This window comes from Rhopalosiphum padi, chromosome 4 (genome assembly GCF_020882245.1).
Source record: "Rhopalosiphum padi isolate XX-2018 chromosome 4, ASM2088224v1, whole genome shotgun sequence".
NCBI lineage: Eukaryota > Metazoa > Arthropoda > Insecta > Hemiptera > Aphididae > Rhopalosiphum > Rhopalosiphum padi.
The window spans coordinates 19,624,436-19,650,057 of NC_083600.1; the positions used below are offsets into that span (position 1 = coordinate 19,624,436).

Consider the following 25,622-nt stretch of genomic DNA (forward strand, 5'->3'; position numbering starts at 1 on the left):
AATAACATTATATTATAATTATATTTGTCTTATTGAAAATGTGATTTCACGTTTTATATTCGTTGTTCTTCGAGAGGTCAACGAAATTTTCATTTGGACATTTCGTGAAATTACTAAATGTTGATTTCCACGACTGTTGTTCAAAGGTTATACTGTTCATAAATCCGTTTTTAAACACATTGTGTGAAATATATGTATACTGTGTGGTATACATAGGTACCATATTATGTATCTATTTCATATCATAATATGATACGTATTTACTATTTATTATATTATGTAGTAAGAATTATGTTATTATTGTACTGTGTAGGCAGTAGCCACGTAGTTATATTATTGATGTCTTATTTGTGCGATTCCCTTTGAAATAATAAAAAAAAAAAATACTTAAGCATAAAAACGAATCTGGAATTTATACATATAATAAATATTTGTATTTACAGCAAACAGAGCCTTAATAATCAAAAAAAAAATAGTGTAAAATAAATTAGTATTGTATGAATTGATATAAAAATTAAATTTTGTACTTTTTTTATTCGTCTGATAAATAATTAACTTTTTAATTACTGTTGCTATCTATGCCCAAAACAATCAAAAACATAATACCTACAATAATTAATATTTTTCTGAACAGAAATGATCATTGACATAGATATTAATAACTTGATGATGATTTACTTTTATCATGAGGAGTTTGCACTTAATGTTGGCTGTAGAGTATTAGTATTGTGTAAACCACTTAGATATATAATAGATAAAGCGTGCTATCATGTAATATTACATTTTAAACCCGATTATGCATAACTTTCCAAGAATAATTTTAAGGATGTTTTACTTTAAAAAAAAAAAATAAATAAATAAAAAATCTACATACTGAATATAATTATATAGATGCTTACACTTATTTAAAACCAGTGTTATATTATCGTTGCCCGCTATAAGTCTATAATATTATTATGATAGTTTTAATTGCAGCGCTTTAAAAAAAAAAAAAAAAAAAATTTACATTACGCGCGAATTCGAGCATAGAATGAGACGTTTGACGTGTAATATAATATATTATACATAACACGAAATAAACATACAACGATTATCCATCAAACTTTACACTTATAAATCAGGTATGAGTTATACCTTATTTTTTTTCAAAATTCAAACATAAATTATTGTCTGCTGCAGCACATGAACACGTATATACATAATACAACGAACAAATCGTCGCATTATCGACACGCATACGCACAGTATATCCGATGTTATATTTTCTATTCTTTGCTGTTCGATTTTTACTTTCTTTTAGAATACATAAAATATCAATATCTCGTTTTGACTTTAACAATTCACGTGGTAACGGGTGTGGCATAATGTATTTTATAAACTATTTTCTACACATCAGTATAAACACTACAAAGTACAAACTATTCAATGTGGAATATATGTGTTTTTTTTATTTATGTGTGAGTTTAATGTAATTTCAAACATTGTGCGATCGATTAAAATCTTTTACACGTAATTAATCCACGATTATTACAACAATTAGTTTTTTTTTTTTATGTTAACATCATCTCGAGATCATTAAATTAAAATAAGTTGTAAAACTTTAATATTACAAAATTTATTTTATAGGTAGTTAGATAACGTCAGTCTCAAGAATAAACGCAAAATAATGGCTGTTTGCTCGTTTAAATTCGTTAAGCGTTTTACAAATGATGTTTTACATAAACACACCCTGTGCACATGCATATAATAGGTACTTGCAATTTGCTACGTATTATACTATATTTTTCACATCGACTTACCGGATTTCTCTGTGAGTAGAGTGACGTCATGTGCAACGACTTGCGCCCACTGCATAACGGCAAGCGTAAATCGTATGTCAGGCACGTTCCTCTCCGGGAACAGCGTCGTACGGATCAGCCTAGCACTGGGAAGTACCCGGCCGAATGAGGTCAATCTCGGTCTGCTCTCACCTAAAGCAAACACACAACAGTTGTAATTATTGTAATTATATACGGATGCATATACGCCTAAGTTGTATTTGCATCATTCATTACAAGAGCCGATGGTATTATATAGTAAGTTGTTCTTCGACACAACCCGTAATGGACTAATATAAAATAGCATGCGCCCAATACACACAAATGTACAATATAAATTAAGTAGTCAATTTGTCATTATACACACTTGCTAACAATGAAATTCAAATTATGAAACTCAACTTTCAGTTATAATAAAAAGTCAATACACTAGGTAGGTATACGCGGAATAACGCACGTTTTAATTCATTTCAATATCAACAACCGTTGTAGGTAGTAACTATAATATTTACTAACCGTATTTGTTTTCCGGATATAATAAATAAAACTAAAAGTTTCGACTAAGGTCCGGCATATTTCGGAACTATGATACCGGTTTCGAAAAGAAAGTAAAAATGTTTTCTGCATATATGAGCCTATGTGAAAACACGAATGTATAGTCATCGACACTAAGTGCTTTGGATTTCCGGATGTCCTAAGGCGATTATAGCTAAAATAAAACTAGTTTCTAAGTTACAACTTTTTCATTAAATTACGTCAATTAGTATTCGATAATTCGTTACGGTGGTCAGAAACCATAATATTTGGATAATTAATAATTAATTTATACGATTAATTAATAATAAAGCATAATATAAAGTCGTTCCTAAAATGTATATAATTATTAGGCACGTTATAATAATTATTATATTATAATAGCTTTAAATAGAACATTATGGTTTATGGTAATATTGGAATCCTGGCTGCGACAGACAATATTATTTTAGAATATAGTTACGCTGAGTTAATACAATTTACATACAAAACTTAGATTTTGAAGAAAATTGATACTACTCTCAAAGTCTAAAAATGTCTGTAATTTTCGTATGTTCTATTATAGTAGCGTATAATTTATAATAATAAATTATAGAAACACTGTATAATATACAAAGAGCCTATTCGACCGAAGGAAGTAACCATGGTTACGTCCCTTCAACAAAGATCCTGCCACGACGTATAATACGACGCTGAAAAAAGCTCGAAGAGTCGTTAATTACCGAGAACGTGAAATAGGTAGAAGAGATAATATAAAAGCTTAAGGATTTCATAATGAAATATATGTTTGTATATTATATAAGTTTAGCGTATAATTCTATATACATAACCTAATATATATATATACCTATGTAATATATATATAACACATTTTATATACATTTCACAACGTCATATCAATAACGTGTAAATAAAAGTGTAGGCAATCACCTATACCTATTTCACTTGTGATTTCGAGTTTGTAGAAATAGTAGATTTACTGGAAAAATAATATTGCGCATCTTGCTTTAGCAGTAACTTACGAAAACTAAGTGTTCAAGAGGTTCACCTTGTTTTGGTCGAACTAAATCATATTATGACAATAATTACTGATAATAATAATATAAAGTATATGAAATGATTTTTTGATGCGCATTAATCGCTAAACGAACACCTTATATTGAAATACCGTTTTTAAATTAATTATAGCACACTGTTTACTAGTGTATCGATTTATATTTTTAATGTAAGTATATACACTCATATAAGTAAGTAGGTATATAACCTTGGCGAAACTGATTCGGTCTATAATTATCATGTACATGAAAATAAGAGCAGACCCGTTCAGATCTATATAAATATTGTCTAAAACGTGTTTTATAATAATTAATAGGTACATAATATTATAGCTATTATGTCATCTAAATGTTCGAACGTACATAATATATAATATTCTCGTAATGTATGCAGTACCTGTGCGTCGTTATAGACTGGTAGCTATTATACCATGAAAAGTTTTTAATTTAAAATCTGTTTGATTATCATTTAATATGTAATAATATGTAAGAAGTGAAACATTCAAATATAAACATTATAGTAGAAAGTTAATTAAATAGGTGGGTACGGTTATAAAGGTAAACATAGATGAAACTGAAAAATAATAACTGTTTGTTGATTTTAAATGTCAATATATAGGTAGGTATTAATTAATATTGTAATAAATATTCTACAAAGACCTAGAAAAAAAAATTTGAATTTAATCGAATGATATTAAAACTGTAATAATTGAGTATTCAGTGTATAAGACGTATAATAATATTATACGCATAAGAAATAATAATATACATTATTATTATACCAATTTCATACAATACATTTAATTTATGAAAAGCAACGTTTTACTCACCGTCTTGGTAAGCAGCTGGTAACAACCTGACCAACGCCGTGTTCACCGAGCCCCAGCCCGGCTGTTGTAAGTTGTTGCAACTACCGTCGAAGCTCCTGTAACGAGCCCGAGCGTTGCAAGGTATGCTGGTCAGACAAACGTCGGCTACGTTTTGAAGCGTCACACTCTGGGCACCCGTGACCATCGTGCCACCGGAGACTTGAGAGTCGGCTGTACCTGCGGAAAACACAATAATGACAACACAGACGTACAGATAGGTCGCGCAAACACTACAGTTGTGTGGACATGATGTCATATTTTTATTATTATTTTCTTTTTCTTATTTTTTGCACAGCCAGTAACACCGTGCGCGGTGAAACAGCACCGCCGGATTAGACACGAGAACGGATGGTATAATCAAATGTCGATTAAACTGCAGTTCCACGAGTGACCTTGTCCTGATTCATATTTTATTATTTATCTATTTTTTTTTTCTCAAACGTGTTGAGGCGGAAATTTTGACGGATACGCAGAACATTGCGAAAAAATGTCTAATCCGAATATTTATAATATTAATATTAGTTATTTAACTGCTATTGCGAAGAGTACTAACCGATTTGGTAATGGGAAATAAGACGAGGCACGCGTTAAAAATCCTCCATAATATTAATATTTCCTATAATCTAAGTATTGTGATATATGAGAAATCATAAGATTGTAAGTATGTAAGTGTGTAACATCGATACAGTCTGTCGTGTGCACTTCACTAATGTAGTTTTTTATTTGAAATCTCCTATTTTCTAAGGCAGGTACTAAGAACAATATAGTGTTTAAGACTTAAATTATCGAAATACTTCATTAGATGTATAAGATAAATTATATCTATGTTCATAATTAATAATCTGAATTTATTCTTTATAATTTGAATCAAACATCAAATAATTTGTTGAGGATTTAATTAACATTAATAAGATTTTGCGAATAAATAATAGCCAATTCTTACATATTATTTATTAATTTAAGTACAATAAGTACATATTATATATTATTAAAATGTTGAACCCACATTGATAAATATATAATATATTAAACAATAATAAAACTATAAAGGATAAAGGTGTTTTATTGCTCCGTTTTTTATCTTAAACAATAATTACATTCAACTTATCGTTTTTGTACAAAGTAATAAGTGCATGATTTTAATAGGATGCTTTTCTAAAATGTAGGAACAAAGCAAAGAAAATTGCTACGGTAGATACTTGACCGATATTACTTGAACGTTTATATTTGTAATTATTTATTTGACCTTATACTTATAAAAAACCACTTCTGTCAATTTTTTTAATAATAAATTAAAATTAGTTTATTTGAATAAAATTAAATCATATTTAAGATTAAAAATATCAAATCCTTGATATACCTTTTTTGTAACAGTAAATAATATTTTTTAAATTGAATCTAAATAAATTTTTATAATTAACAAAACAATAGCTACAACTGAAATATTCACAATAGACATTTATTTGTTTCTATGATGAATTTTATAACACATTAGGTGCAAATATGATAAAAACAATAATAATATGACGTAGGTACACAAGACAATTTTCTAATTTTTCATCTAAAATAAAAAATATAAAATGTGACCTATAGGTATAAATTCAAAAAAAAAATGTAATCTAAACGGGGTTTTGCGTGATTTTCAATAATTTATAATGCGTTATTCTTATATTTTAACTTGCACAAAATACTACAGCCATTTGTATTTAAATTAAATTGTTTAAAGTACATGTAAATAAAACACAAAATAATAAGTTCATTTTCCGTAACGATTAATATATGCTAAATAGTCCGCTATCTAGCGGAAAATCAAAGCAACCACGATTTTAATGCATTGTAAAAATTGTTTTTATTTTAAACAAAAATGGTATACCTAATTTAATATTATATTACTTAGAACCTCTGTACATTTTGAATAAACATTTATGAATAAAGTGAACAAACACTCATAGTAATTAACTTTTGATTTTTGGTTAAGCAATAATTTAAAATGTCAGATTTATGTAGTTCATTTAGACCACCTAAATAATTATAGATCGTTTAATGTAGCTATATTCGTTTCCAATTACCGGTAGAGAGACAGATAGATAGATAGAGGGCTACAAGACACTCTTAATGTTTTTCCTGCACTGTTCGAAATATTTGCCGTGGAAAAATCTAAAATCAAATCATCGCGCTTATCATGAATGGACAACTATATGTGTCTATATGTACGGGTGCATACAGATCAGTCGATGCGATGTGTCCAAATTTAGGTTTCTTAAGCCAATAGTTTTTTTTTCTTTTTTAACCAGAACCGTTGTCACGTTTTTACTTTAAATAATATATTATAAATTATAATATTGAAATGTTGATAAAATTAAAAAAATTAAAACCCGCCACCGAGACGAGTTGTCGAGAACCGTTTCCACATTGTCCTTGACGAAGATCGTGAAACGGGGCACTCCGTCGCAATCGATGAGTGAAAAAAACGTATTTAGTGGGCGCCGACAATATAAGTGATTTTTGTCGTGCGTGGCGCACCTTTGAACTGTTTGAAAACTTGATAACGATCACGCGAGTCACCGCCGCCGTCGTACAACAACGTGCATACGGGAAAACGGTTCGAGTGAAAGTCCACGGTGGCGACAGCGTAAAGGTCGTTTGGCGCGCGATAGAAGAAAGAGAAAAACAAAATGACCGACCGAAAGGGTGGAACACGCGAAAATAACGCGAGTACGCGAATTCCGGAGGAAATATTTTTTATCATTTATATTATCGTTATTATTTTGAAACAGGACACAATGAGGAATAAATTAATACACCGATAGGTACATCAAAATACATAATATCATATAATATGCGTGTCAATAAGGGCTTGACCGTAGAACTTGTCGATTTCACGCGCTAATCGCGAAATAATGAAATACGTCGTATTATTATTACCTTCCACAAACACCCTGTATAATACAGCTTGTGCGTGTACGCGATGTATAGTCTTTATGCGCGGCGCGTGAAAAGTCGACGTCGGCGTGCCATCATCAGCCGGTAAAAAATAACAAATAACGTACACCGTACGCTACGGAGACGAAGGAAACGCGGCGGTGAGGTCATCTATTGTTCGAGAAACGGACACACGTGACCTCGAGGTACCATCATCATCATCGTCGTCGTCGTCCAAACACATCACACATTATGTATAACATCCGGACATCGGAAATACGTTTCCGATTCGTGAAATCAAAAACGGACCGGTTGAAAAACATATAATTTTATAAATCATAAAATTATATTGTCGAGTACCCGTCGTACCCGTCCCGCGTGCTCGTGCTTAGACACCGTTCGTCGTGCGCCGAAAACAGCAATATCGTTATATATTATATATTATTACGCGACCGATTTACTGCGTCGCATACAGGGCGCACTGGTCGTGATTTTTTTACGGTAATATATTATTTCGGTAATAATAATAATAATAGGTAATATTAATCGTTAATTGTATATAGCCCGACAGTCCGGCGAACGGTACGCGATGGGCGGAAGGGCGGAAGAACGATGGCGATCGCCGATGCGAGTAGTTTGGTGAATTTATTTATTAAAATTAAATTAAATCTGAAGTGAAAAAAAAAACGTTTTGTCAATAAATTGGTAGGTAATTTAAAGATAGTTATTATATTCTGTGATCACAATGATATTATAATGTTATCAAATCGTCGATCGCGATGCTTCGCGGTAAAGTGGTCGCCACAGCAGTCGTTTCGCGGTCGGTCGTCGGACGATAATATTATATAATAAATCGTTGTACGAAACGTGTCCGAAATAATAATTTAGGTCCGTATCGAGTGAAATTTAACCGGACGGATATCGCCGGCACATTATGGTACACAAAGAGCTTTCGGCAGCCGTCTGTAGTCTCATCGAAAAGAAAATATAATACCATTACGATTCCATTACCCGTAAACACTCTGTACATACATACAATTATAATACCTATCTACATAATAATATAGTGCAGGCTGCGCACAATGTTTTGGTTTCGATGAAAGCGACTTTGCGATGAATTGAGGTTTCGAGATTTTCTTTTTTTCGTAGGACAATTGCAAAAATCGCAAATAAAAGCTTCTCGGCGTATGTATATAATTTAATGTACAATAATATACATTACATTCGTATTACACGTTTATAATATTATTAATAATAGTGCTTTATGTATTCGCGCGTTTTGTTTTTATGTTCGACTGAAATTCATTAATCAAAACGGTTTCAGTTAGTAAATAACCACTAGCTGGTCTTATATAACAATTTAGTTGATATGTTGGAATGTTTAGTAGTCATTGATATTTTATTCGAATTTCTCTAGTCTAAATGAATAACAATTTCACTGCTGTTATTTCTCTTTTTTGTGACTGTCACGAAAATTAATATAAGTACATTTTTGAAATTACATTTTTAAGTTTAGATAATAATAATTGACACCTAATGTTCAACTAATCAGTTTAAAACGCTTATGTAAATAATGTACAAAGTTAAATTCTTAAAAAGAAATCATGCTCGCATTACACAAAGAAAAATGTTAAAACAAAATTCCGTAATAATTGTAATTTACAAAATGACGATTTGAAATTTTAAAAAACAAGTGGTATAATTTTAAACTGTGGGTTATATTATGGGCATTAAGTTAATATTAAACGTACAACAAAACATTTGATCGAAGTTAAATTTCGGGAATTGTGTTGAAATACTTAAAACTAAAATCATTAAAATACTTCAATCTATAAATATGAAAATCTCATTTCTCGTCTGACGAATAGCAGCTATCTTCGACGCGAAGGTCGGGTAATTAAATTTGTTTGGTTCGTTGGTTACGAGCTAGGAAGTATGAAAAAATGATCATGTGTTAATATCTAAGAGTTAAATCACCGGATGAGTCTTTAAGAAGAAAAAACTACTAAAACGAAGGTTCTACATCGGAATTTACGTCGCTCATTCCATACAACTAGATAATATTCTAATTTACTTTCTCGATTTAAAATTTGTATAATGCATCTGTGCGCTAAACGGCTAAACGATTAATAAACTACGGAAATAAATGACTATAAAATATTTAGGACCACGATTTTTTATTTTATAACTTAGGTATGTCCTCGAAATAACTATGCTTGAGGATCCATTAATGAACTAGTCGTGGGTATTTGTGTATTTACATTATTCGATTCTATTCGAGTGTACGCTAAATGCGTATGCACAACGATTTGCATAATAATAATTAGTTGATTAGTCGCTTCAAAAATCGTCTGTATTATTTATTACCGTGCAGATAATTTACATGCATAAATCTCAAATTTCCAATCTAACACAGCTGTATATTATTAAGGTTACACTAGCCTTATTATATACCTATCTCAAAAATGAAGTGGTACGCCTATCATACATATTATATGCGTAAGAGTCTTGGTATTTCAGTAATATTAAATGCATAAGTCTCCATGATTGGCATGATTCATACATCCTGACAAATATTATATCATAAAACGAAATATTATAATATGTACCTAGATGACCTCAACTTCATGGTAGCAATGATAAAATATCAATTATACGAATGTTTGTAAAAATCAATAGTTGTCGATAGCACTTCGGTGTGCACTTGAAATGTTTTGTAATAATCATTTTTAAGTAATTGCTTTAAATTGTACGTTAAAATAAAACTAAACTCAAACAGTATATAAATGATAATAATTACATTATTTATTTTGTTTGAAATTTAAACTGTGTGTGCCAACTAAAATAGGATAATTGTATTAGTTATTATGCAACCCAAATGTCTCGTTATATTGTTGGACACTCGTGGAACTGGATAGAAACCTTTAAGTGTATGCATTTCTCGAATGCTCGTTTTAATTTTCTATTTAAACTTTCAACTAACGTCAATACTTCATAATAAATTCAAACTAACCAGCAGCTGGTCGTCTTTGGAAATCTTATAATTTATTAATATTACTCTACATATTATTATAATATACTATATTATGCACGTATAACAAAACAGGTATACATAATAATAATAATAATAATAAACACGTCATGTTTCTTTTAGGATGCTATTTTTTTTATTTTTTTTTTCGGTTAAGATGACTAATTTAATATTATTAATCTGCTCGTATAGTACATAACTTTCCAAGATTAAATATAATAATTATGTGTACAACAATGCGGTTCGGCGGTCGGAATATTCTCCAGACCGCAAATAAACAATAAGAACCCGGAACAATTGTTCAACCCGAATGGAAAAAATAAGGTACGGACGCCTTATAATATCGCTCGCTATTTAATTACGCTGTTATATTGTTTCGTTAATATTTTCTTGAACTTACCGATTCTTGAATTCCATGGCAAAAAATCTACAAAACTTTGCCTCCTGGTTCGGTTGTTCGTATCGGCCTGGAACAATAAAAAAAAAAAACAAAATCAATCGATATAAAATCTTGAGTGTATATATTATTGTTGAAATCAATACAAAGAAAACGTGTATTGTACAATAAATAATTTAATATAGATCACGGTCTGGTCGTATGCACGCACTTTCGCTGTCCGTTTCGATAGAAATGCAAATGAAGCGAGGGCGACATATTATTGTTATGACGTAATTCGTATAGAGTATCTAAATGACTTTAACGCATTTACCACAACGACTTGCAGGCGCCTGCAAGTTATAACACGACCACGAAAGCTGTTTCGTTGCATTAGAGGAGGGGGATACAAGCGATCACACATGGATGCATCTGACATTATCTGTAGGCACAACAAATTTGGAAACCATTGAACCATCCAAGACTTTTTAAAGCGGTGTTTTTTTACAAATTATAATTCCTAAACCTTGTTCGCGTTACATCGATAATATCATATTATAATACCATTTTATATGCATTTAATTTTCTAGTACATCTACAGTTGCGTGTCTACCACAGCGAGCATATCACCAACTATTTAAACGACATTATTCACTATTTCAGTATTATAAAGTTGATCACAGACATAATTTTTAAATAGTATAGGTGATATATTATGACTTAAGATGCGGTGGGAGGACGGGTGTTGCAATTAAAACCCAAAAATAATTTTTTGGTATTTTACCGTTTCCTGTCGTTGGGCAGGACTCGTGTATATATATTGAGTGGGCTCGCTATTAGCTAGCAGGTGTATAGTTCAAAAGGAGAAAACGAAATTAAAATAGAAGTAAACTATAATGAATGACAAAATGTTATAGTCTCCACTATATATTTATTTATTATGAGTAACTCAATGATATATGTTTCCTGTGACCTATACGAGAATAAAGTGTGATTGTAAAATCAACGCTGTTAAGGTATACGGCATACGCCTGTACCTATATATTATAATATAATAGTATTGTTGTATTTTATAATCGAGAGAAATCGGTGGAGAAGCGCTAACGTTCGTAAAGTTACACCGTAAGTGTAAACCTCTTAGACTCGCTAGCATCATAAAATAAATACCATCATGTACGTACACTATTGTTGTGACCAACGACGTTTATTGTTTTATTCTCATTCTTATATAATGTTGATGACCGTTTTGGACGTGATGTCTATCGACGTGTCTTGCATATTATTGTTAATTGAGCCCATTACCAAATATTAATAATAATAAATAATAAAATTGACGAACCGTTAGACATATTTCTGATCAATAGGTATATTTTTTTTTCGCGTTTCTTGTTGTTTGATTGTCCGTAATGAAATTCATTAATCGCGTAAAATATTTTCTGATTCATGATGATATTTTAAAACCAATACCATAATGTTGCTCAATATATTTCGCATGTATCACACGTATTTGAAAAGTATTGATGACTGTTTACTATTTCGTAATTTATTATGATTTAAATGTGAAATTCTATGCGGAAGAAAAACCACACGAGAAAACGTTGAGTGCCAGAGTATTATTAAATTGCCTGATACGAGTTCAAAATTTCTCTTACTGAAATTGGAATTTGTATAGCACCAAATATGGTCGATATAAAATATTAAATAACTGTAAACTGTGAGAATTTATTTTTAAAACTATAAACATATATCTAGTAATCAAATTAAATAACTTTTGAGTATTGATTGAATTTATTTTAATAAACTATTATACATCGCGATCAAATATTTATTTAAATTAAGGTTTTAATCAGAACATTGAAAAAATTACATAGGTTCCTACTATATATAAATTCATATAAATACTGAACATCCTATAGCTAATATTGCAGTATTTCGTTTTTCTTTTTTTATTTATCTTTAATTTCTGTATTGTCCTATACAATCGCCTTAAACTCAACTCAAGGGTATTCGTGACTAGAAGATTTTAAACAACGATTACTGTTTTCATAAACTGTATACTAGATCAAAATTTCATTAATAACTCGTGTGAAATAAATTAATAAAGAATCATAAATATAACAGACTACGATGAAACAGTTTGATGGCTATTTTAGGTATGATAATATCATAGAACTAATAATCGTGTATTATACGCGTAATATGTTTTCATTCTAGTTAGGTATATTCTTAACATCATAAACGAATCCATAAATATTATAAAAATTTTAAATTGTTCTAAGTATAATCTATCGTGCATATAAAAAAAATAAATTTAGAGCCATTTTGATAATCGCAACATTTTTAATATATTATAATATTATAATATAAATTATATACAAAATGTATGTATAAACGGTTTTCATTTTGGCTCAATTTTGTTTTTTCAAACTGTTTTATAACCACGTTACGTTTATTATCGTAGAAGTCGGTTTGGAAAATTTACTTTTTAAAATTTTAGTACTGCAATATAAATTATTACAATCCAATGTGTTTTTATACCTACAACATACACGTACACTAAACGTATTAGTGTCGGAGCCACGTACCTGCAACAGCAGCAATACATATACGTGATGTGCAATTCACTACTGAATCCAATGCAGTAAAATAAAATGTATTTTTTTTTATCACGGAAACGATTTTATTTTTCAATGAAAGGTTACTACCTTATATATATACACTACTATGGCTAATACCTGTTAATTATCTTTTTTCAGATATTGCCGTTCTCTGGACATAATAATAATAAATAGTAATAAACGCACGTGAAGTTGAACATCTAAGTCGATTTAAAATAATGGAAAATAAGTTGCAAAAAAAGTTTCAACATATTGCAGGCATTGATTTAGACTCTACATTTTAGAGAAACGAAAATTTATGTTGAAAATTATAAAACTTTGTTTCCAATAATTGAAAGAAAGTTGAAAACTATTGGCCTAAATATTGGTTTGTGATCGACAGGATATTTATTTTTTTTTTTTTGAAAGGGTGATTCTTCACGTACATTAATAATGTGACAAAATATGATAAAATGTTTGAAATGTATACCTATTGTATATTAATGCATATGATATGTGTAACAGATATCACCATCGTGATGGGCATACGCGTCATAATCCAAAAGAAAATCATCAATAATTGTTTAACACAATAAAATTTTTTTATATATATATATAGGGTTACTTAGAGTTACTATTGAATACAGAAAATGAAATGTTCATTGTAATAATAATAATAATAATTTTATACCTGTATTTTATGTTTGGTCAAAAACACCTAAAATATGTGTATAGCTTAAATTATTAATGGATTTTAAGACTATTATGTAAAATAAAAGGCCTTAAACGAATAACCCTTAATATGCTAATCTATTTTTCGACCGATTTTCACTTAGTGCTCGTCAATAAATTCAACAAGATCTATGACTCTATTATGATAGGCAATTTTTAATTTTCAACAAAATATTGACTATACTCGTATATAGTCGACTCACGAAAAACTATCATTTATTTTTTATTTATATACCGTTGCCACTAATTATAGAATAAAATAAATAGTTATTATGGTTGGATGATATCATATTTTTAGACCTGTGTTTTATATTTGGTCAAAACAACCCAAACAACTTGCGTTTAAAACCCGCGCAGCTCATATTTAATGACGAGCTTAAGAAAGGGTAAATCCACGGGCATTTAATTTGTCACGGACAACGCCGTGCAAGATCGGCTTGTATATAATAATAGTATAATACTATAATAGTGTGTATAAACTGCCATAATTATATGGATCGACGATATCTTAACGGGTGAATGATGGGGTTCGCGGTGCTACACGCGCGCTACAATAATGAAATTACGTATATTATATTATACAGGTATACCTGTACCTAATTATTGTCATTATAACTCGTATCGTTATATTATGGGTAGGTGCTGCAGGTGAAACGTCCGAGTCGGCGGCAGATCGATAGCTTTCGCGACCGCGCGTGGAATCTCTGCGGTCGTCCGCGTGCTGCGGCAATGTCAAGATCGTAGGTATATATGCACACGCGTAGTATATTATATGCCCACACACGCCCGTCGCATATTACGATGACAAAACGGTAGAAAGTCGATTTGCATACTCCGCACGCGTTTCGTGTAGTAAATACCAAGAGCCCGTTAATATACATATACTGATACTGCATCGCAGACAATGGACCGTCGCTTTGGCACGCGACTTTCCGAAACGCAACAGCGGCCGCGCCCCCCTCGACGGCCGAGTATCGTTCGAGCTTGTCGTCGGCAAGCGATTTCAAACCGTATATACCGTTAAATCGAAACCGTCGTAAACAGTCGTGCACCAGCATTATGACGTATAATACACTTGTATATTTCATTATATATAGGTAGGTAGCTGCAGCTACCTAACCTGTTGGAGAGACTTATTGATGAAGTCTTAGTCACTCCCGCGCCGTACGATTTATTGTATCCACTAAATTATTGTGATTTATTGATCGAATATAATATTGGTGTCATTACATGAAATCAGTAATTTTTAAAAATATATATTTTATTATTTTAATCATTATTAAAACGGTATTCATCAAAGGCGTATAGCTGCTTGATAAGACTGTTGTAACGATATACCTTACAAATCTTAAAAACAAAAATAGTACCACAGTTTTTCGAAATAAAAGAACTTAAATGAGAAAAATCCACAAGACTTGACATACTTATTTCGTTTCAGTAGGTATATTGTATATAATATAAGCAGTTTTACTATAATGCATCTTTTTAAAATTATAGCTTAGTCAACAATTCTATAAATTATAAGATTTGTAGTGAAAAAGCCGACATGCATGCCAAGAACACAGCATCATAAATCTCCATAGATAACATTTTGCGCATCACGTCTCAAGATGTTAAACGAACAATAAAACTATAATAGCATTACAAGCTTGACAAAACCTTTAGTTAAAACAAAAAAACAAATCAAATCTTACTATTTTCCGATAGCCGAAAAATCATTTTCACGGAAAAAAGGAAACTGTCATAAATATACTTAGAATAGGTCATTCTAGACTAACCCCTCTGAACACGTCATGTGGTGTCAATTATCTGATGAAATATTCGAGAGCCTAAAGGACTATGGAATATCCAACACCAAAAAATGGCCATGCCGCTGAGGGTTATTTTTCTCTTGAATATTAATCAAAATAAGATTTTTGTCTACACAATATTTTATCGTTTTAATGTTAGAAATTTAAAATGCAAAACTATGAGAAATTTAAAGAACTAACAATTACGTCTATGAAATTGTATCTAAAACGTTATAGTAAATTATATAATATTATATATACCACTAGCTCACCCATTTGTTCACACTCATCTCTGATCACATATAGTATGAAAAAATCACGGTATTGTCACACGGTCGCGTAATATATTTAATTTATATATTATGTCGTCGAAGTACCTTCAATGGGAGGCCTCTTTCCTCCGTCTCTTCTGCCTGTTTTATTTTTGTTTGTTATATTATCACTTAAGCTTATTGTTCTATATTGTAACAAATGGCTAAATATAGAATTTTGTTAGAAAAAATATATATATATAAACTGCAAGTTCCAGACGGCCGAAACAAAACGACAACACAGCGGTTTCCGGAGTGTTTTTGTGCGTTTCACAAATTCAATGATAATAATAATATCATAAATAATTATCTACGTATTCGTGACCGCAGAACACGCATATCGGTATAATATATCGTACACCTATATACGGTCTATATGCGACCCACTGCTCGCGCACGCATCATAATATTATACCGCGTAATACGACAGCGACGCGCGTGACCCTTACGATTACCTACCTCAACACCGCCGTAATAATAATAATATTATATTATTATCATTATTATACGCGCGAAGAAAATATAATAAAAAAAAATATATATAAATACATAATATATTATTTACGTATAGGGTAATCGTGATGGATACGTTTCGTTTGAAATCCATAGAATAACTACGCTAGTTGAGACGTGCATCAATAAAGACACTCGCAAGTCGCGGTATATATTATAATACATTATTATAATATGCTGTAATGTTTAAAGTGTGATGCATACTGTGTAGTGTGTATATTATATAGATCGTGTGAGAGGTTTCCGACACAGTGGCTCCATAATCGCATGGTTTCTGATGATATAATATCATCTGCTAATTAATGATAATGTACTTGATGATAATGTAATTTATATTACGTTTGATACGACAGCGTCAAGAAGAAAACCGACGGTTAAAAGACCATTATTATATATTATTATTATTATTGAATATTGTTATTATAATAATATAATTACATAGAATTTAATACCTTTCCGATTGTCATCAACCACGATAATAAATAGGTGAATTATATAATACTCGAGTACTATAAAGTTGTATATTATTATGATATCATTGTAAAAAAAAAAAAAAAATAATAATAATAATAATAATAATAATAATACTGTTTTCCTCGTCTGAATGTTAACTCGCTATTTAATGTTATTATCTCCTTTGCATGTAGATAGGACAGTACCTATATTATAATACGATTTTAATTGGACCGAAACAAACCTGAATAAGAACATTATACTCTGCTCTGAACGTGCCTCTATTAAGTACACTATAAACAATAATTATTATACTACCTAAAAAAACGAAAATTGTTACAGCTAACCCGGTTGACATTGGACTCTTTTGGCTAAAAGACGTACGCACGTGCATATTATGGCACTTTAATAAACAAATGGCGGAATTATTGTAATATGATAATTACCTAATTTGTGTAACGCGAATGGTCTTGACCTAAAATCCGCACAACTGTATTTTTTTACGAATAACCAAAAAAAAATTATTGTAAAACCACACAGCTGCACCACGACCATTTATGGTCTTTTTTTTTATTTTATTTACGACTTGTATTTATCAATACGTCGTCTGTTGTCTCGCGGTAAATATATTATATCATAATATCGTAAAAAAATGTAAATTTTTTTTTTTATTATAATTTACTGCACACGAACCGTTAGAACAATATTTTATTTCCGGATATCTGTGCCAATAACCGATTGTACGTCCGAGATGGAATCGCGCGTTGATAACGTTGTAACGTTTGCGTATACGAAACAAAAACAACAACAACAATAATAATAATATCGATGGCATTATAATTATATTATTATCGCATCTCACGTATCGCATCTTGTGCGAAAGACGGAACGTATATGTATGTGCAAATTGTAATAATATCATGCAAATGCAGGATAAAAACAATGGACCGGCGTATTTCAATGGCACCGTTGTTATTGTGTTCGCCTATTTAGTATAATACTATATTATCTGTTCACTAACTGTCAAGTCGCAAATAATATCATAATGAATTTGTAGATGATGATTAAGGAGATCGTACTCCAAACCCCGATGATGTTGTAGGCGCGTACATGATGAACGATGATGTACATCATGTAGGTATACACGTCCACGCTCGTTTCACAATCGAAACTAATCCAAACATTTTAAAATACGTAATGTATTTGTGTCGTAATCGTTTCCATATTTTCTTGGAAACAAATACACTAATCATTTAACCATCAACCGATGATGATTCAATTTGCGAATACAATCTCATTGGCAATAAATAACTTGTTATGTTTTTTTCCGTGGAAAATTGACAATCCATTAAAACCAAGCTAAAAGCATAGTACAACGATAATATATTCGACTACCTATATAGGCGCACGTTTCACAACAGACCACGGTTTGCGCCACAACACGTCAAAACATGCAGCAGTTAATGTGTCCGAGCAATTAATTTCCATGTTAAAAACTAATTGCCCCCGCATAATAAAATATATTATAATTGATAATAACAATAGCGCCATTAAAATAAAACAAAATGCATAATATACGTACACAGAAGTCATTGACTAGGTACACTATTTTTCCAACATTCTAAAATTTGAGTCGAATAAATTCCTTGGAACATTTATATCTCTGTGTTACATCGTTTATGGTCCACTCGTGACCAAGGTCGGTGATCTAATGGCCCCCGCATTTTCGGCGAGCGGTGGCTACATCCGATACACATATAACGTATCGTATTATTATAATAACTTAGGTACTAAAACATTACACCATCATAATAATATCATATTGTATGTTACATATTATATTATTTTAAACGTTTTACAGTAGTTTATTATATAATAAAAATAAAATGACGTGGGTCAACGACAGCGCACAGGGATATTATACGCATTGATAAATATTTTGAAAACCTTGACATCAAAAACACCATCTAAATCAAATTAAATTTCAGTTTCGTCATCCGATGAATTTATTTTGAAAAATATGTACATTTTTAATTCGAATAAATGTATATAATAAATATTAATAATAATAATAATACCATAGTTATATACGATCAAAGGTTATCGAAAAATTGATTTACTGACAGACGACAGTGATTGAGTGACAATAATGGTCAACATCGCGATGGACTATCACAACGAATATTGAATAAAACGCAATTTAAAATTAACTAACACCCAAATCATTGATAACATCGAACTCCACTTTTGGATGTGCCTACCTATAATACTAAACATGTAGTTAATAATAATAATAACAGATGTAACTAATACGATTTGAAAACAAATACAATAAAGAACACGCTGTTTTAGGTCAAGACCGTCTGGGTTAAGACTATCTGTGCGGCCAGGAATGTCCACACTCTGCGTAAAGCTGATCAGTAGTTTTGCTATTAATATTGTTTCGTCACACACTGCTGCGGATTACCTATACGAGATCATTATATAGGTGCGTTGGTGTCATTTCTTTTGTAAAATTATGAAGTCGTGACTGGTCTGCGGGAATGGTTGTCTCGATTTAAAAATATGTATGACAGTAAAAAAAAAAAAAAACTTGTGTTAGCTAGCTCACTTGTGTAAACGCATCGCCGAGTAAATAGCAAAGCACTAATATAATATATTATTATTATATTATGTTTCCGGATTGCCAAGATGGTATTTGTATACGATCATTTATAGAGCTATAAAACGATTTTCCTTCAAACATACGATGTGCGCAGAATAGACTGGATCATCAAAACCATATCTGATGAAGTTTATTTCACAATGTATAACTTGAAAAGATATATAGACAAAATGGTTACATTCATCGTTGTTTCTGCGTTTTAATGTTTTTATAAATATACGCTCCGCTGTTATTTATTTTGAACAAAAAAGCATAGTGCGTATTTCGTTTAAATCACTATATTTTATCAATGCATATATAGTATAATATTATGTGCGTTCCTATATACATGAAATAATCAAAAGACCAAAAAAAAAGCTTGGGCTCGTAGCGCGCGTCGGATAATAGATTAAAAGCAACAAACAAATACATTTAAATCTGAATAGAACTAAAACACGGCGGATAAACATTTAAAAGCCTTATTCATATTATGTAATAATTTATATTGTATATTTTCTGAGTTTTGTAAGAATCGAACACGCGCGATGTATATATTATGTCTCAATGTCACGATATTCGAAATTTACAAGAAGTACATGGATTTTTAATTATATTTAAAAAAAAAACAAAAAATATGCGTAAAAAATTAGCATACCTAAGTTTTTTTTTCGTCAATCAAAGCGTGCCATTCAAAAATCAATACCTGTACAATATGTATTGTAGTCCTGCCATTTATGACTTTTGTGTATTTGCGTTTGAAAATGAACGACTTTGGTGCTATATACCTATTACCTGTATATATAATAATAATATAACAACATCTCTAGGTGGTACGGAATTCCTGTACCTATAGTAGTAAATATATGACGAATATAAACCATTAGGTAATGTATGGTAATAAAACGATCGTACTGCGATGAACTTAACTACGCCGAATCGATTTTGACCATCACTTAGTTTAACTGCGCACACTATATAGTAATAGTGTACTCATGATGAAGATAAAGACTTTAGTAACCGCGTACTATTGTATTCAACTAATCACGGAAGTTCTGACTTTATAAATATAAATATACCTATATATATTGTATAATATACGGCGTGGTCCATTTAACTACTTAGCTGTTCTAATTATTCAAGTAAATGTATGTGTTTGAAGTATTTAAAACACCTAACATTTACGAAAAATTATAATTTGTTGTATCGCAGTGGTCTGTCTCTTTGATTTTTTTTTAAAATTATTTTAATGCGACAACTATTATTTTTAATTTTCCGTAATCTGGACCAGAATATTTTTAAGTAGTTATTAATAACTAACAGTTTAACAGGAGGTATACTCTTTAAAAGTATTAATTATTATTCGCCTAAATTTATGCTTGAAATGCTTATTTATTCGGTGTCTGATATAAATACATCGGCATTTTTTTTTTTAAACATCATCGTGCTCCAGATTATTAAACGAGGCAAGTATATAGGTGTCGCCATTAAATACCGTAAAAATTTCTGTAGTAAAAAAAAAAATATAAATCAATTAAACCATACGCTCCAAGTCCGAGTGTGATAGCTAAATAGATCACGCCGTACAGTAGGTATATCTATATATATCTCATCGTACGTCATTGCGAACATAAATCATCTCGGACTGCGCACTATAAAGTAATACTCGAGGACGGTTCGCACGATATCAACGCGATGACGTCTCGAGACGCCTGTCCAAACAGACAGTGGGAAAAAAAAACAAAAAACAAAATCCAAAACGGTGAGCACAATACAAATATTTGTTTTTCGCAATAATAGACTTATCACACGCGTCGTATACACAGGTACGCGCGCTTATATATATATATATATTATTATAATACGTATACAATGATATAATTACGGGCCGCAGACGTTTATAATAATACGTTTATATATATATATATATATATATATATATATACCTTTATGTGTTATAAGAAATACAAAAAACGCCATTTGGTCGGCCGACGGTCGTGACGGCCCGCGGTGGAGGCACCGCTGGACCGCGGCGTTCGGGCGCTGTGGCAAGTTCAAGGTCGCGGTCGTCGTTGCGCGCCGGCACCCGGAGAACACGAGACGAAAAACACGCAGCGATAACACCGTCATCGCGGCCGTCGGCGTGTACGCGCGCAACGAAAAACGTCTTGAACAGACGGCGAATAACGCCACCTCCTCCCGATGACAGCCGCGATGATGATATTATTGTTATTATTATTATTATCTTTGGGTAAATATATTATTATTATTGTATTCCGGACGTTTATTTACGCCGCGGGACAAACGCCGGGGAAAACCGACAAACGACGACGATCGGGTACGTAAAAAACACTCGTATTCTATAACTATTAGGTATATACAATTATTATGGGCCGGATATAAATGCCTTGAAAACTGAACAAAAAAGGTATAAAAAAATAACCGAAATACCATAAAAAAAAAAACGCAATAATGCCCTTATAGTAAATTACCAAAATTCGTTTTAATTGGGCACGCAACTATATGATGCAAACAATAAGAAACGACGGCTTAACTTTTCGTATTTTTAATAGCACTTCGTCTTGACTAAGCTAAACAATAATACCAAACTTAGGCACCCGCAGTAAATTATAAACAGTACGCGGTTAGGTGTATCTCTGACTGACCAATTAATATTTGTTATTATTTCCCAGTAAAATACCACATCCGTTAATAATTGTTAAGATAGATAAAAATGTTATCGAATTCACATAATATAAAACGAAAAATACAAAAAACACATTATTTCTTATAGCATCACATTTTGAATTTCCTGATTTACATAATATTATATGCTCTGAAAATATTGATAAAATGGTATAGAAATCCTAAAAAATGCACTTTAAACGAAAAAAAAAAAAATAGAAAAATTCAGAAATATGAGTTTCAACTTTGAAGTGTCGTGTCTGTCAAATGAAACGAATTATGCACTTGGAATGCGATGTCCTAGAACAGCCGAAAAATAACGCTCTGTGCATTGTAATCCGGGCCCTAATTATATTATAATATCGTGTTTGATATTGTCATTATTTGTGCCCATACAACATCTCATCGAAACACGTTCGGAAAACGCTCAGCAATCACTCGCGCGAGTGTATTATTCGCCGCTGCTGCTCCCTTTCACGCCACGCCGCTGCTCCCAATGTCGCGCCGCTGCCGTTTGCCCTTGTCCGTCCGATGTTCGTTTCGTTCGTAAATATTATTGTGTACGGGCCGGATGAGTAACCCGTTCGGTGCTCGTCCTCATGCCGTCTACAATATAATAGTATAACACCTAGTCATCCTTACCCGCGATTTATGGGTTCTAATATCTTCCGCGTCGCGATACATATATGTATATATTATAATGAATAGCGTGTACACACCAATAGCAATAATAATAATTACGCCGTGATTAATGCGAACGCGTCCGCGTTCATAGAATTTGTAGCTGTGTATATAATAATATTATATTATAGTACCTATCTATATACACCTTACTATACAGAGTGACACTCGCATCGCTAAACGGTCCATTTCTAGCCGAATTTATTTATGTTTTTGAAAATATATTGCTTTTATGAGAAATCATTACGACTCGATATTTTGTTTTTTTTTTCATTTATTACCGTTATTTTTTTTATATTTTTACCATTTTAAACGATGATATAATAATAAGTTTTAATTTCACATATTGTTCCAAAGCAGAATATTTTTTGATATTCTGATTTTTACGATTCGAGTAACAAATAAGCAGTACTTACTCGACTAGTTTTAAGCTTTTAATTTTTAATCAAACGAGACATTTTGCAATGCGACTCTACTCTCCCCAAAAAGAAATGCTTAAAATTAATTATCGTCAATTCTGGAACCCGATTTAAGCGACCAACCGGTTTTTGTTTCATTTGAAACGGCGAGATTTCATTTCGTTATTAAGTTTCAAACACGCGTGCATTCTACGAATAAAAATAAAACGTTTCCGCGCGTCGAATCGGCCGCTGTAGCCATGTACCTATGTGATAATAATTTGTAATAATATTATATAACTAAGTAACGATTTGAATAATTATTATATACGTTTGAATATTTATCAGATATTAATGCATTATACCCTGTCTTTTGGTTTTTGGCATTTAAATATTAACTTTTCTAAGTATATAAGCAAACATTTTAATTTTCAAAGATTTAGATAAGTAGTTTTGCTTACTAATTTATTATTATGTATAATAATAATAATGAATATTTTAAATTAAATGTTTATAAAGATGATTTTATCGTATTTATATTTTGTACTTACAGCGAACATTTGATTAAAAAAAAGTACAATATAAAAATAATTAATAAAAAATAAAATATGTAACGTTTACTTTATCATTAGTAAAATAAATAAAATAATATAAAATAATACATTTATATGATCCAAATTTAGTTCATGTTCTAGCACAACATTCCAGATGTGTATAATTTATAGGTGTTATCTATCTTGTACAATTGTATTTAAGAATAAAATACTGATAAATTAATTAATGGGGGTGAATACTACACTATAATAATATAGGTATAAGCTTCTGATAGATATAATTTTTATAATTTATTTATCAACAAAAATTAAAAAATTAAAATTTTAATCCAATCAATAATGAAAATATTTTTTATTTATTTTTTTTTATACTAAAATTCTTTTTTTGACAAATTACCGCGCCCAACTTATTAGTTTTGATAAACAATTTTGATTTATATTTTATTGTAATTTATCAATTTTAAATAACTATTTATTCATTTCCATCTGAAATCACGTAAATACTTGAAGCATTATCCTTACAAAATTAAGCACCATATAATTTATTCGTTACCCTGAAGCGCCTTATTATTTTTATTATAGTCCACCTAAGACTGGTTAATGTCTACAATATATTGTATTATAATATACCCAAATAAAAATCATAAATTTAATGTTATAAATATGGGAAAATATACGATTTTTTTCTAAACATGATCATTATAAAATTAAAGTGTTTTGTTATGGTAGTAATTCGATCGCAATAGAAAATACCGGTACGTCCCGCGATAACGAACCCGTCTCGAGCGAACTAGTTAATCGCAATATTGTGACCATATACGCGTCATTATGATGTGGTATAATCTTAGATATATAAATTTACAATACGATGATGATACTAACAATACACGTTTAATAATATTTAGTATAATAATATACTGTGTGCACAATATTATACTGCGGTGAACTTACCGAAAAGGCGGGCGTGTAAACGGCGGCTGCGATGCTCAAAAGAAGCACCGCGTACTTGGTAACTTCCATCTGATAGATTGTCTTATCCACTGGTAAAAAGTTTGAGAAAAAGATAAAAATAGAGATAGATAGAGAGAGAGAGAGAGATAATATATACGAGAGTTAGACGAGAAAAGAAAAAAAACTGTAAACGATAAAATGTTACTTTTTTAGTTTTGGAAAAATGTACGTGGTACACTTGGTTATCGGATGGACAGTAATTATAATAAATCGTGTGCGCATGAGTTACCTACATATATCTATTCTGATCCGTGCGCGTGTGTGTACGACTTGGGAGCGCAACAACGATAGTGAGAGTGAACCGACGGTCACTTTCGATGTGCCGCCGTAGCCGCAGCCGCCGCCGTACGAAGAGGAGGCGCTTGTGCGTGGTGTGCTCGGCCGTTCGCAATTGCGTAACCCCCGACCGGCCAGCCGAGTATACCGTGTCTACATATATAATAATAATATTATTATATACTTTGTTCTGCGGCGTATCGTCCGAATAAAGTCGTTGTGACTTTCGGACCTCTCGTGTTCGACCACACGTATTAATATTATAAATTATGTTATTTATATACATATAATGATATTATTATAGTTATACGCCTAACAATATAATATATACATATATGTCTATAATAATAATATGAGGAAATCTTCGAAGTTCGAA

The 25,622-nt window shown here is 31.1% G+C and overlaps 1 protein-coding gene across 1 annotated transcript in view; it reads right to left on the reverse strand.

Annotated features, from left to right (window-relative positions):
* Positions 1-25,296, reverse strand: part of LOC132929135 (peroxidase-like) — a 44,247-nt gene extending 18,951 nt beyond the window's left edge. The window contains exons 1-4 of the mRNA XM_060994255.1: positions 24,911-25,296; positions 10,629-10,695; positions 4,237-4,452; positions 1,800-1,970 (exon numbers count right to left, since the gene is read on the reverse strand). Coding sequence (XP_060850238.1) covers positions 1,800-1,970; positions 4,237-4,452; positions 10,629-10,695; positions 24,911-24,979 — 523 coding nt within the window. The 5' untranslated portion in view covers positions 24,980-25,296. The remainder of the gene's footprint in view (positions 1-1,799; positions 1,971-4,236; positions 4,453-10,628; positions 10,696-24,910) is intronic.
* Positions 25,297-25,622: the final 326 nt, after the last annotated feature.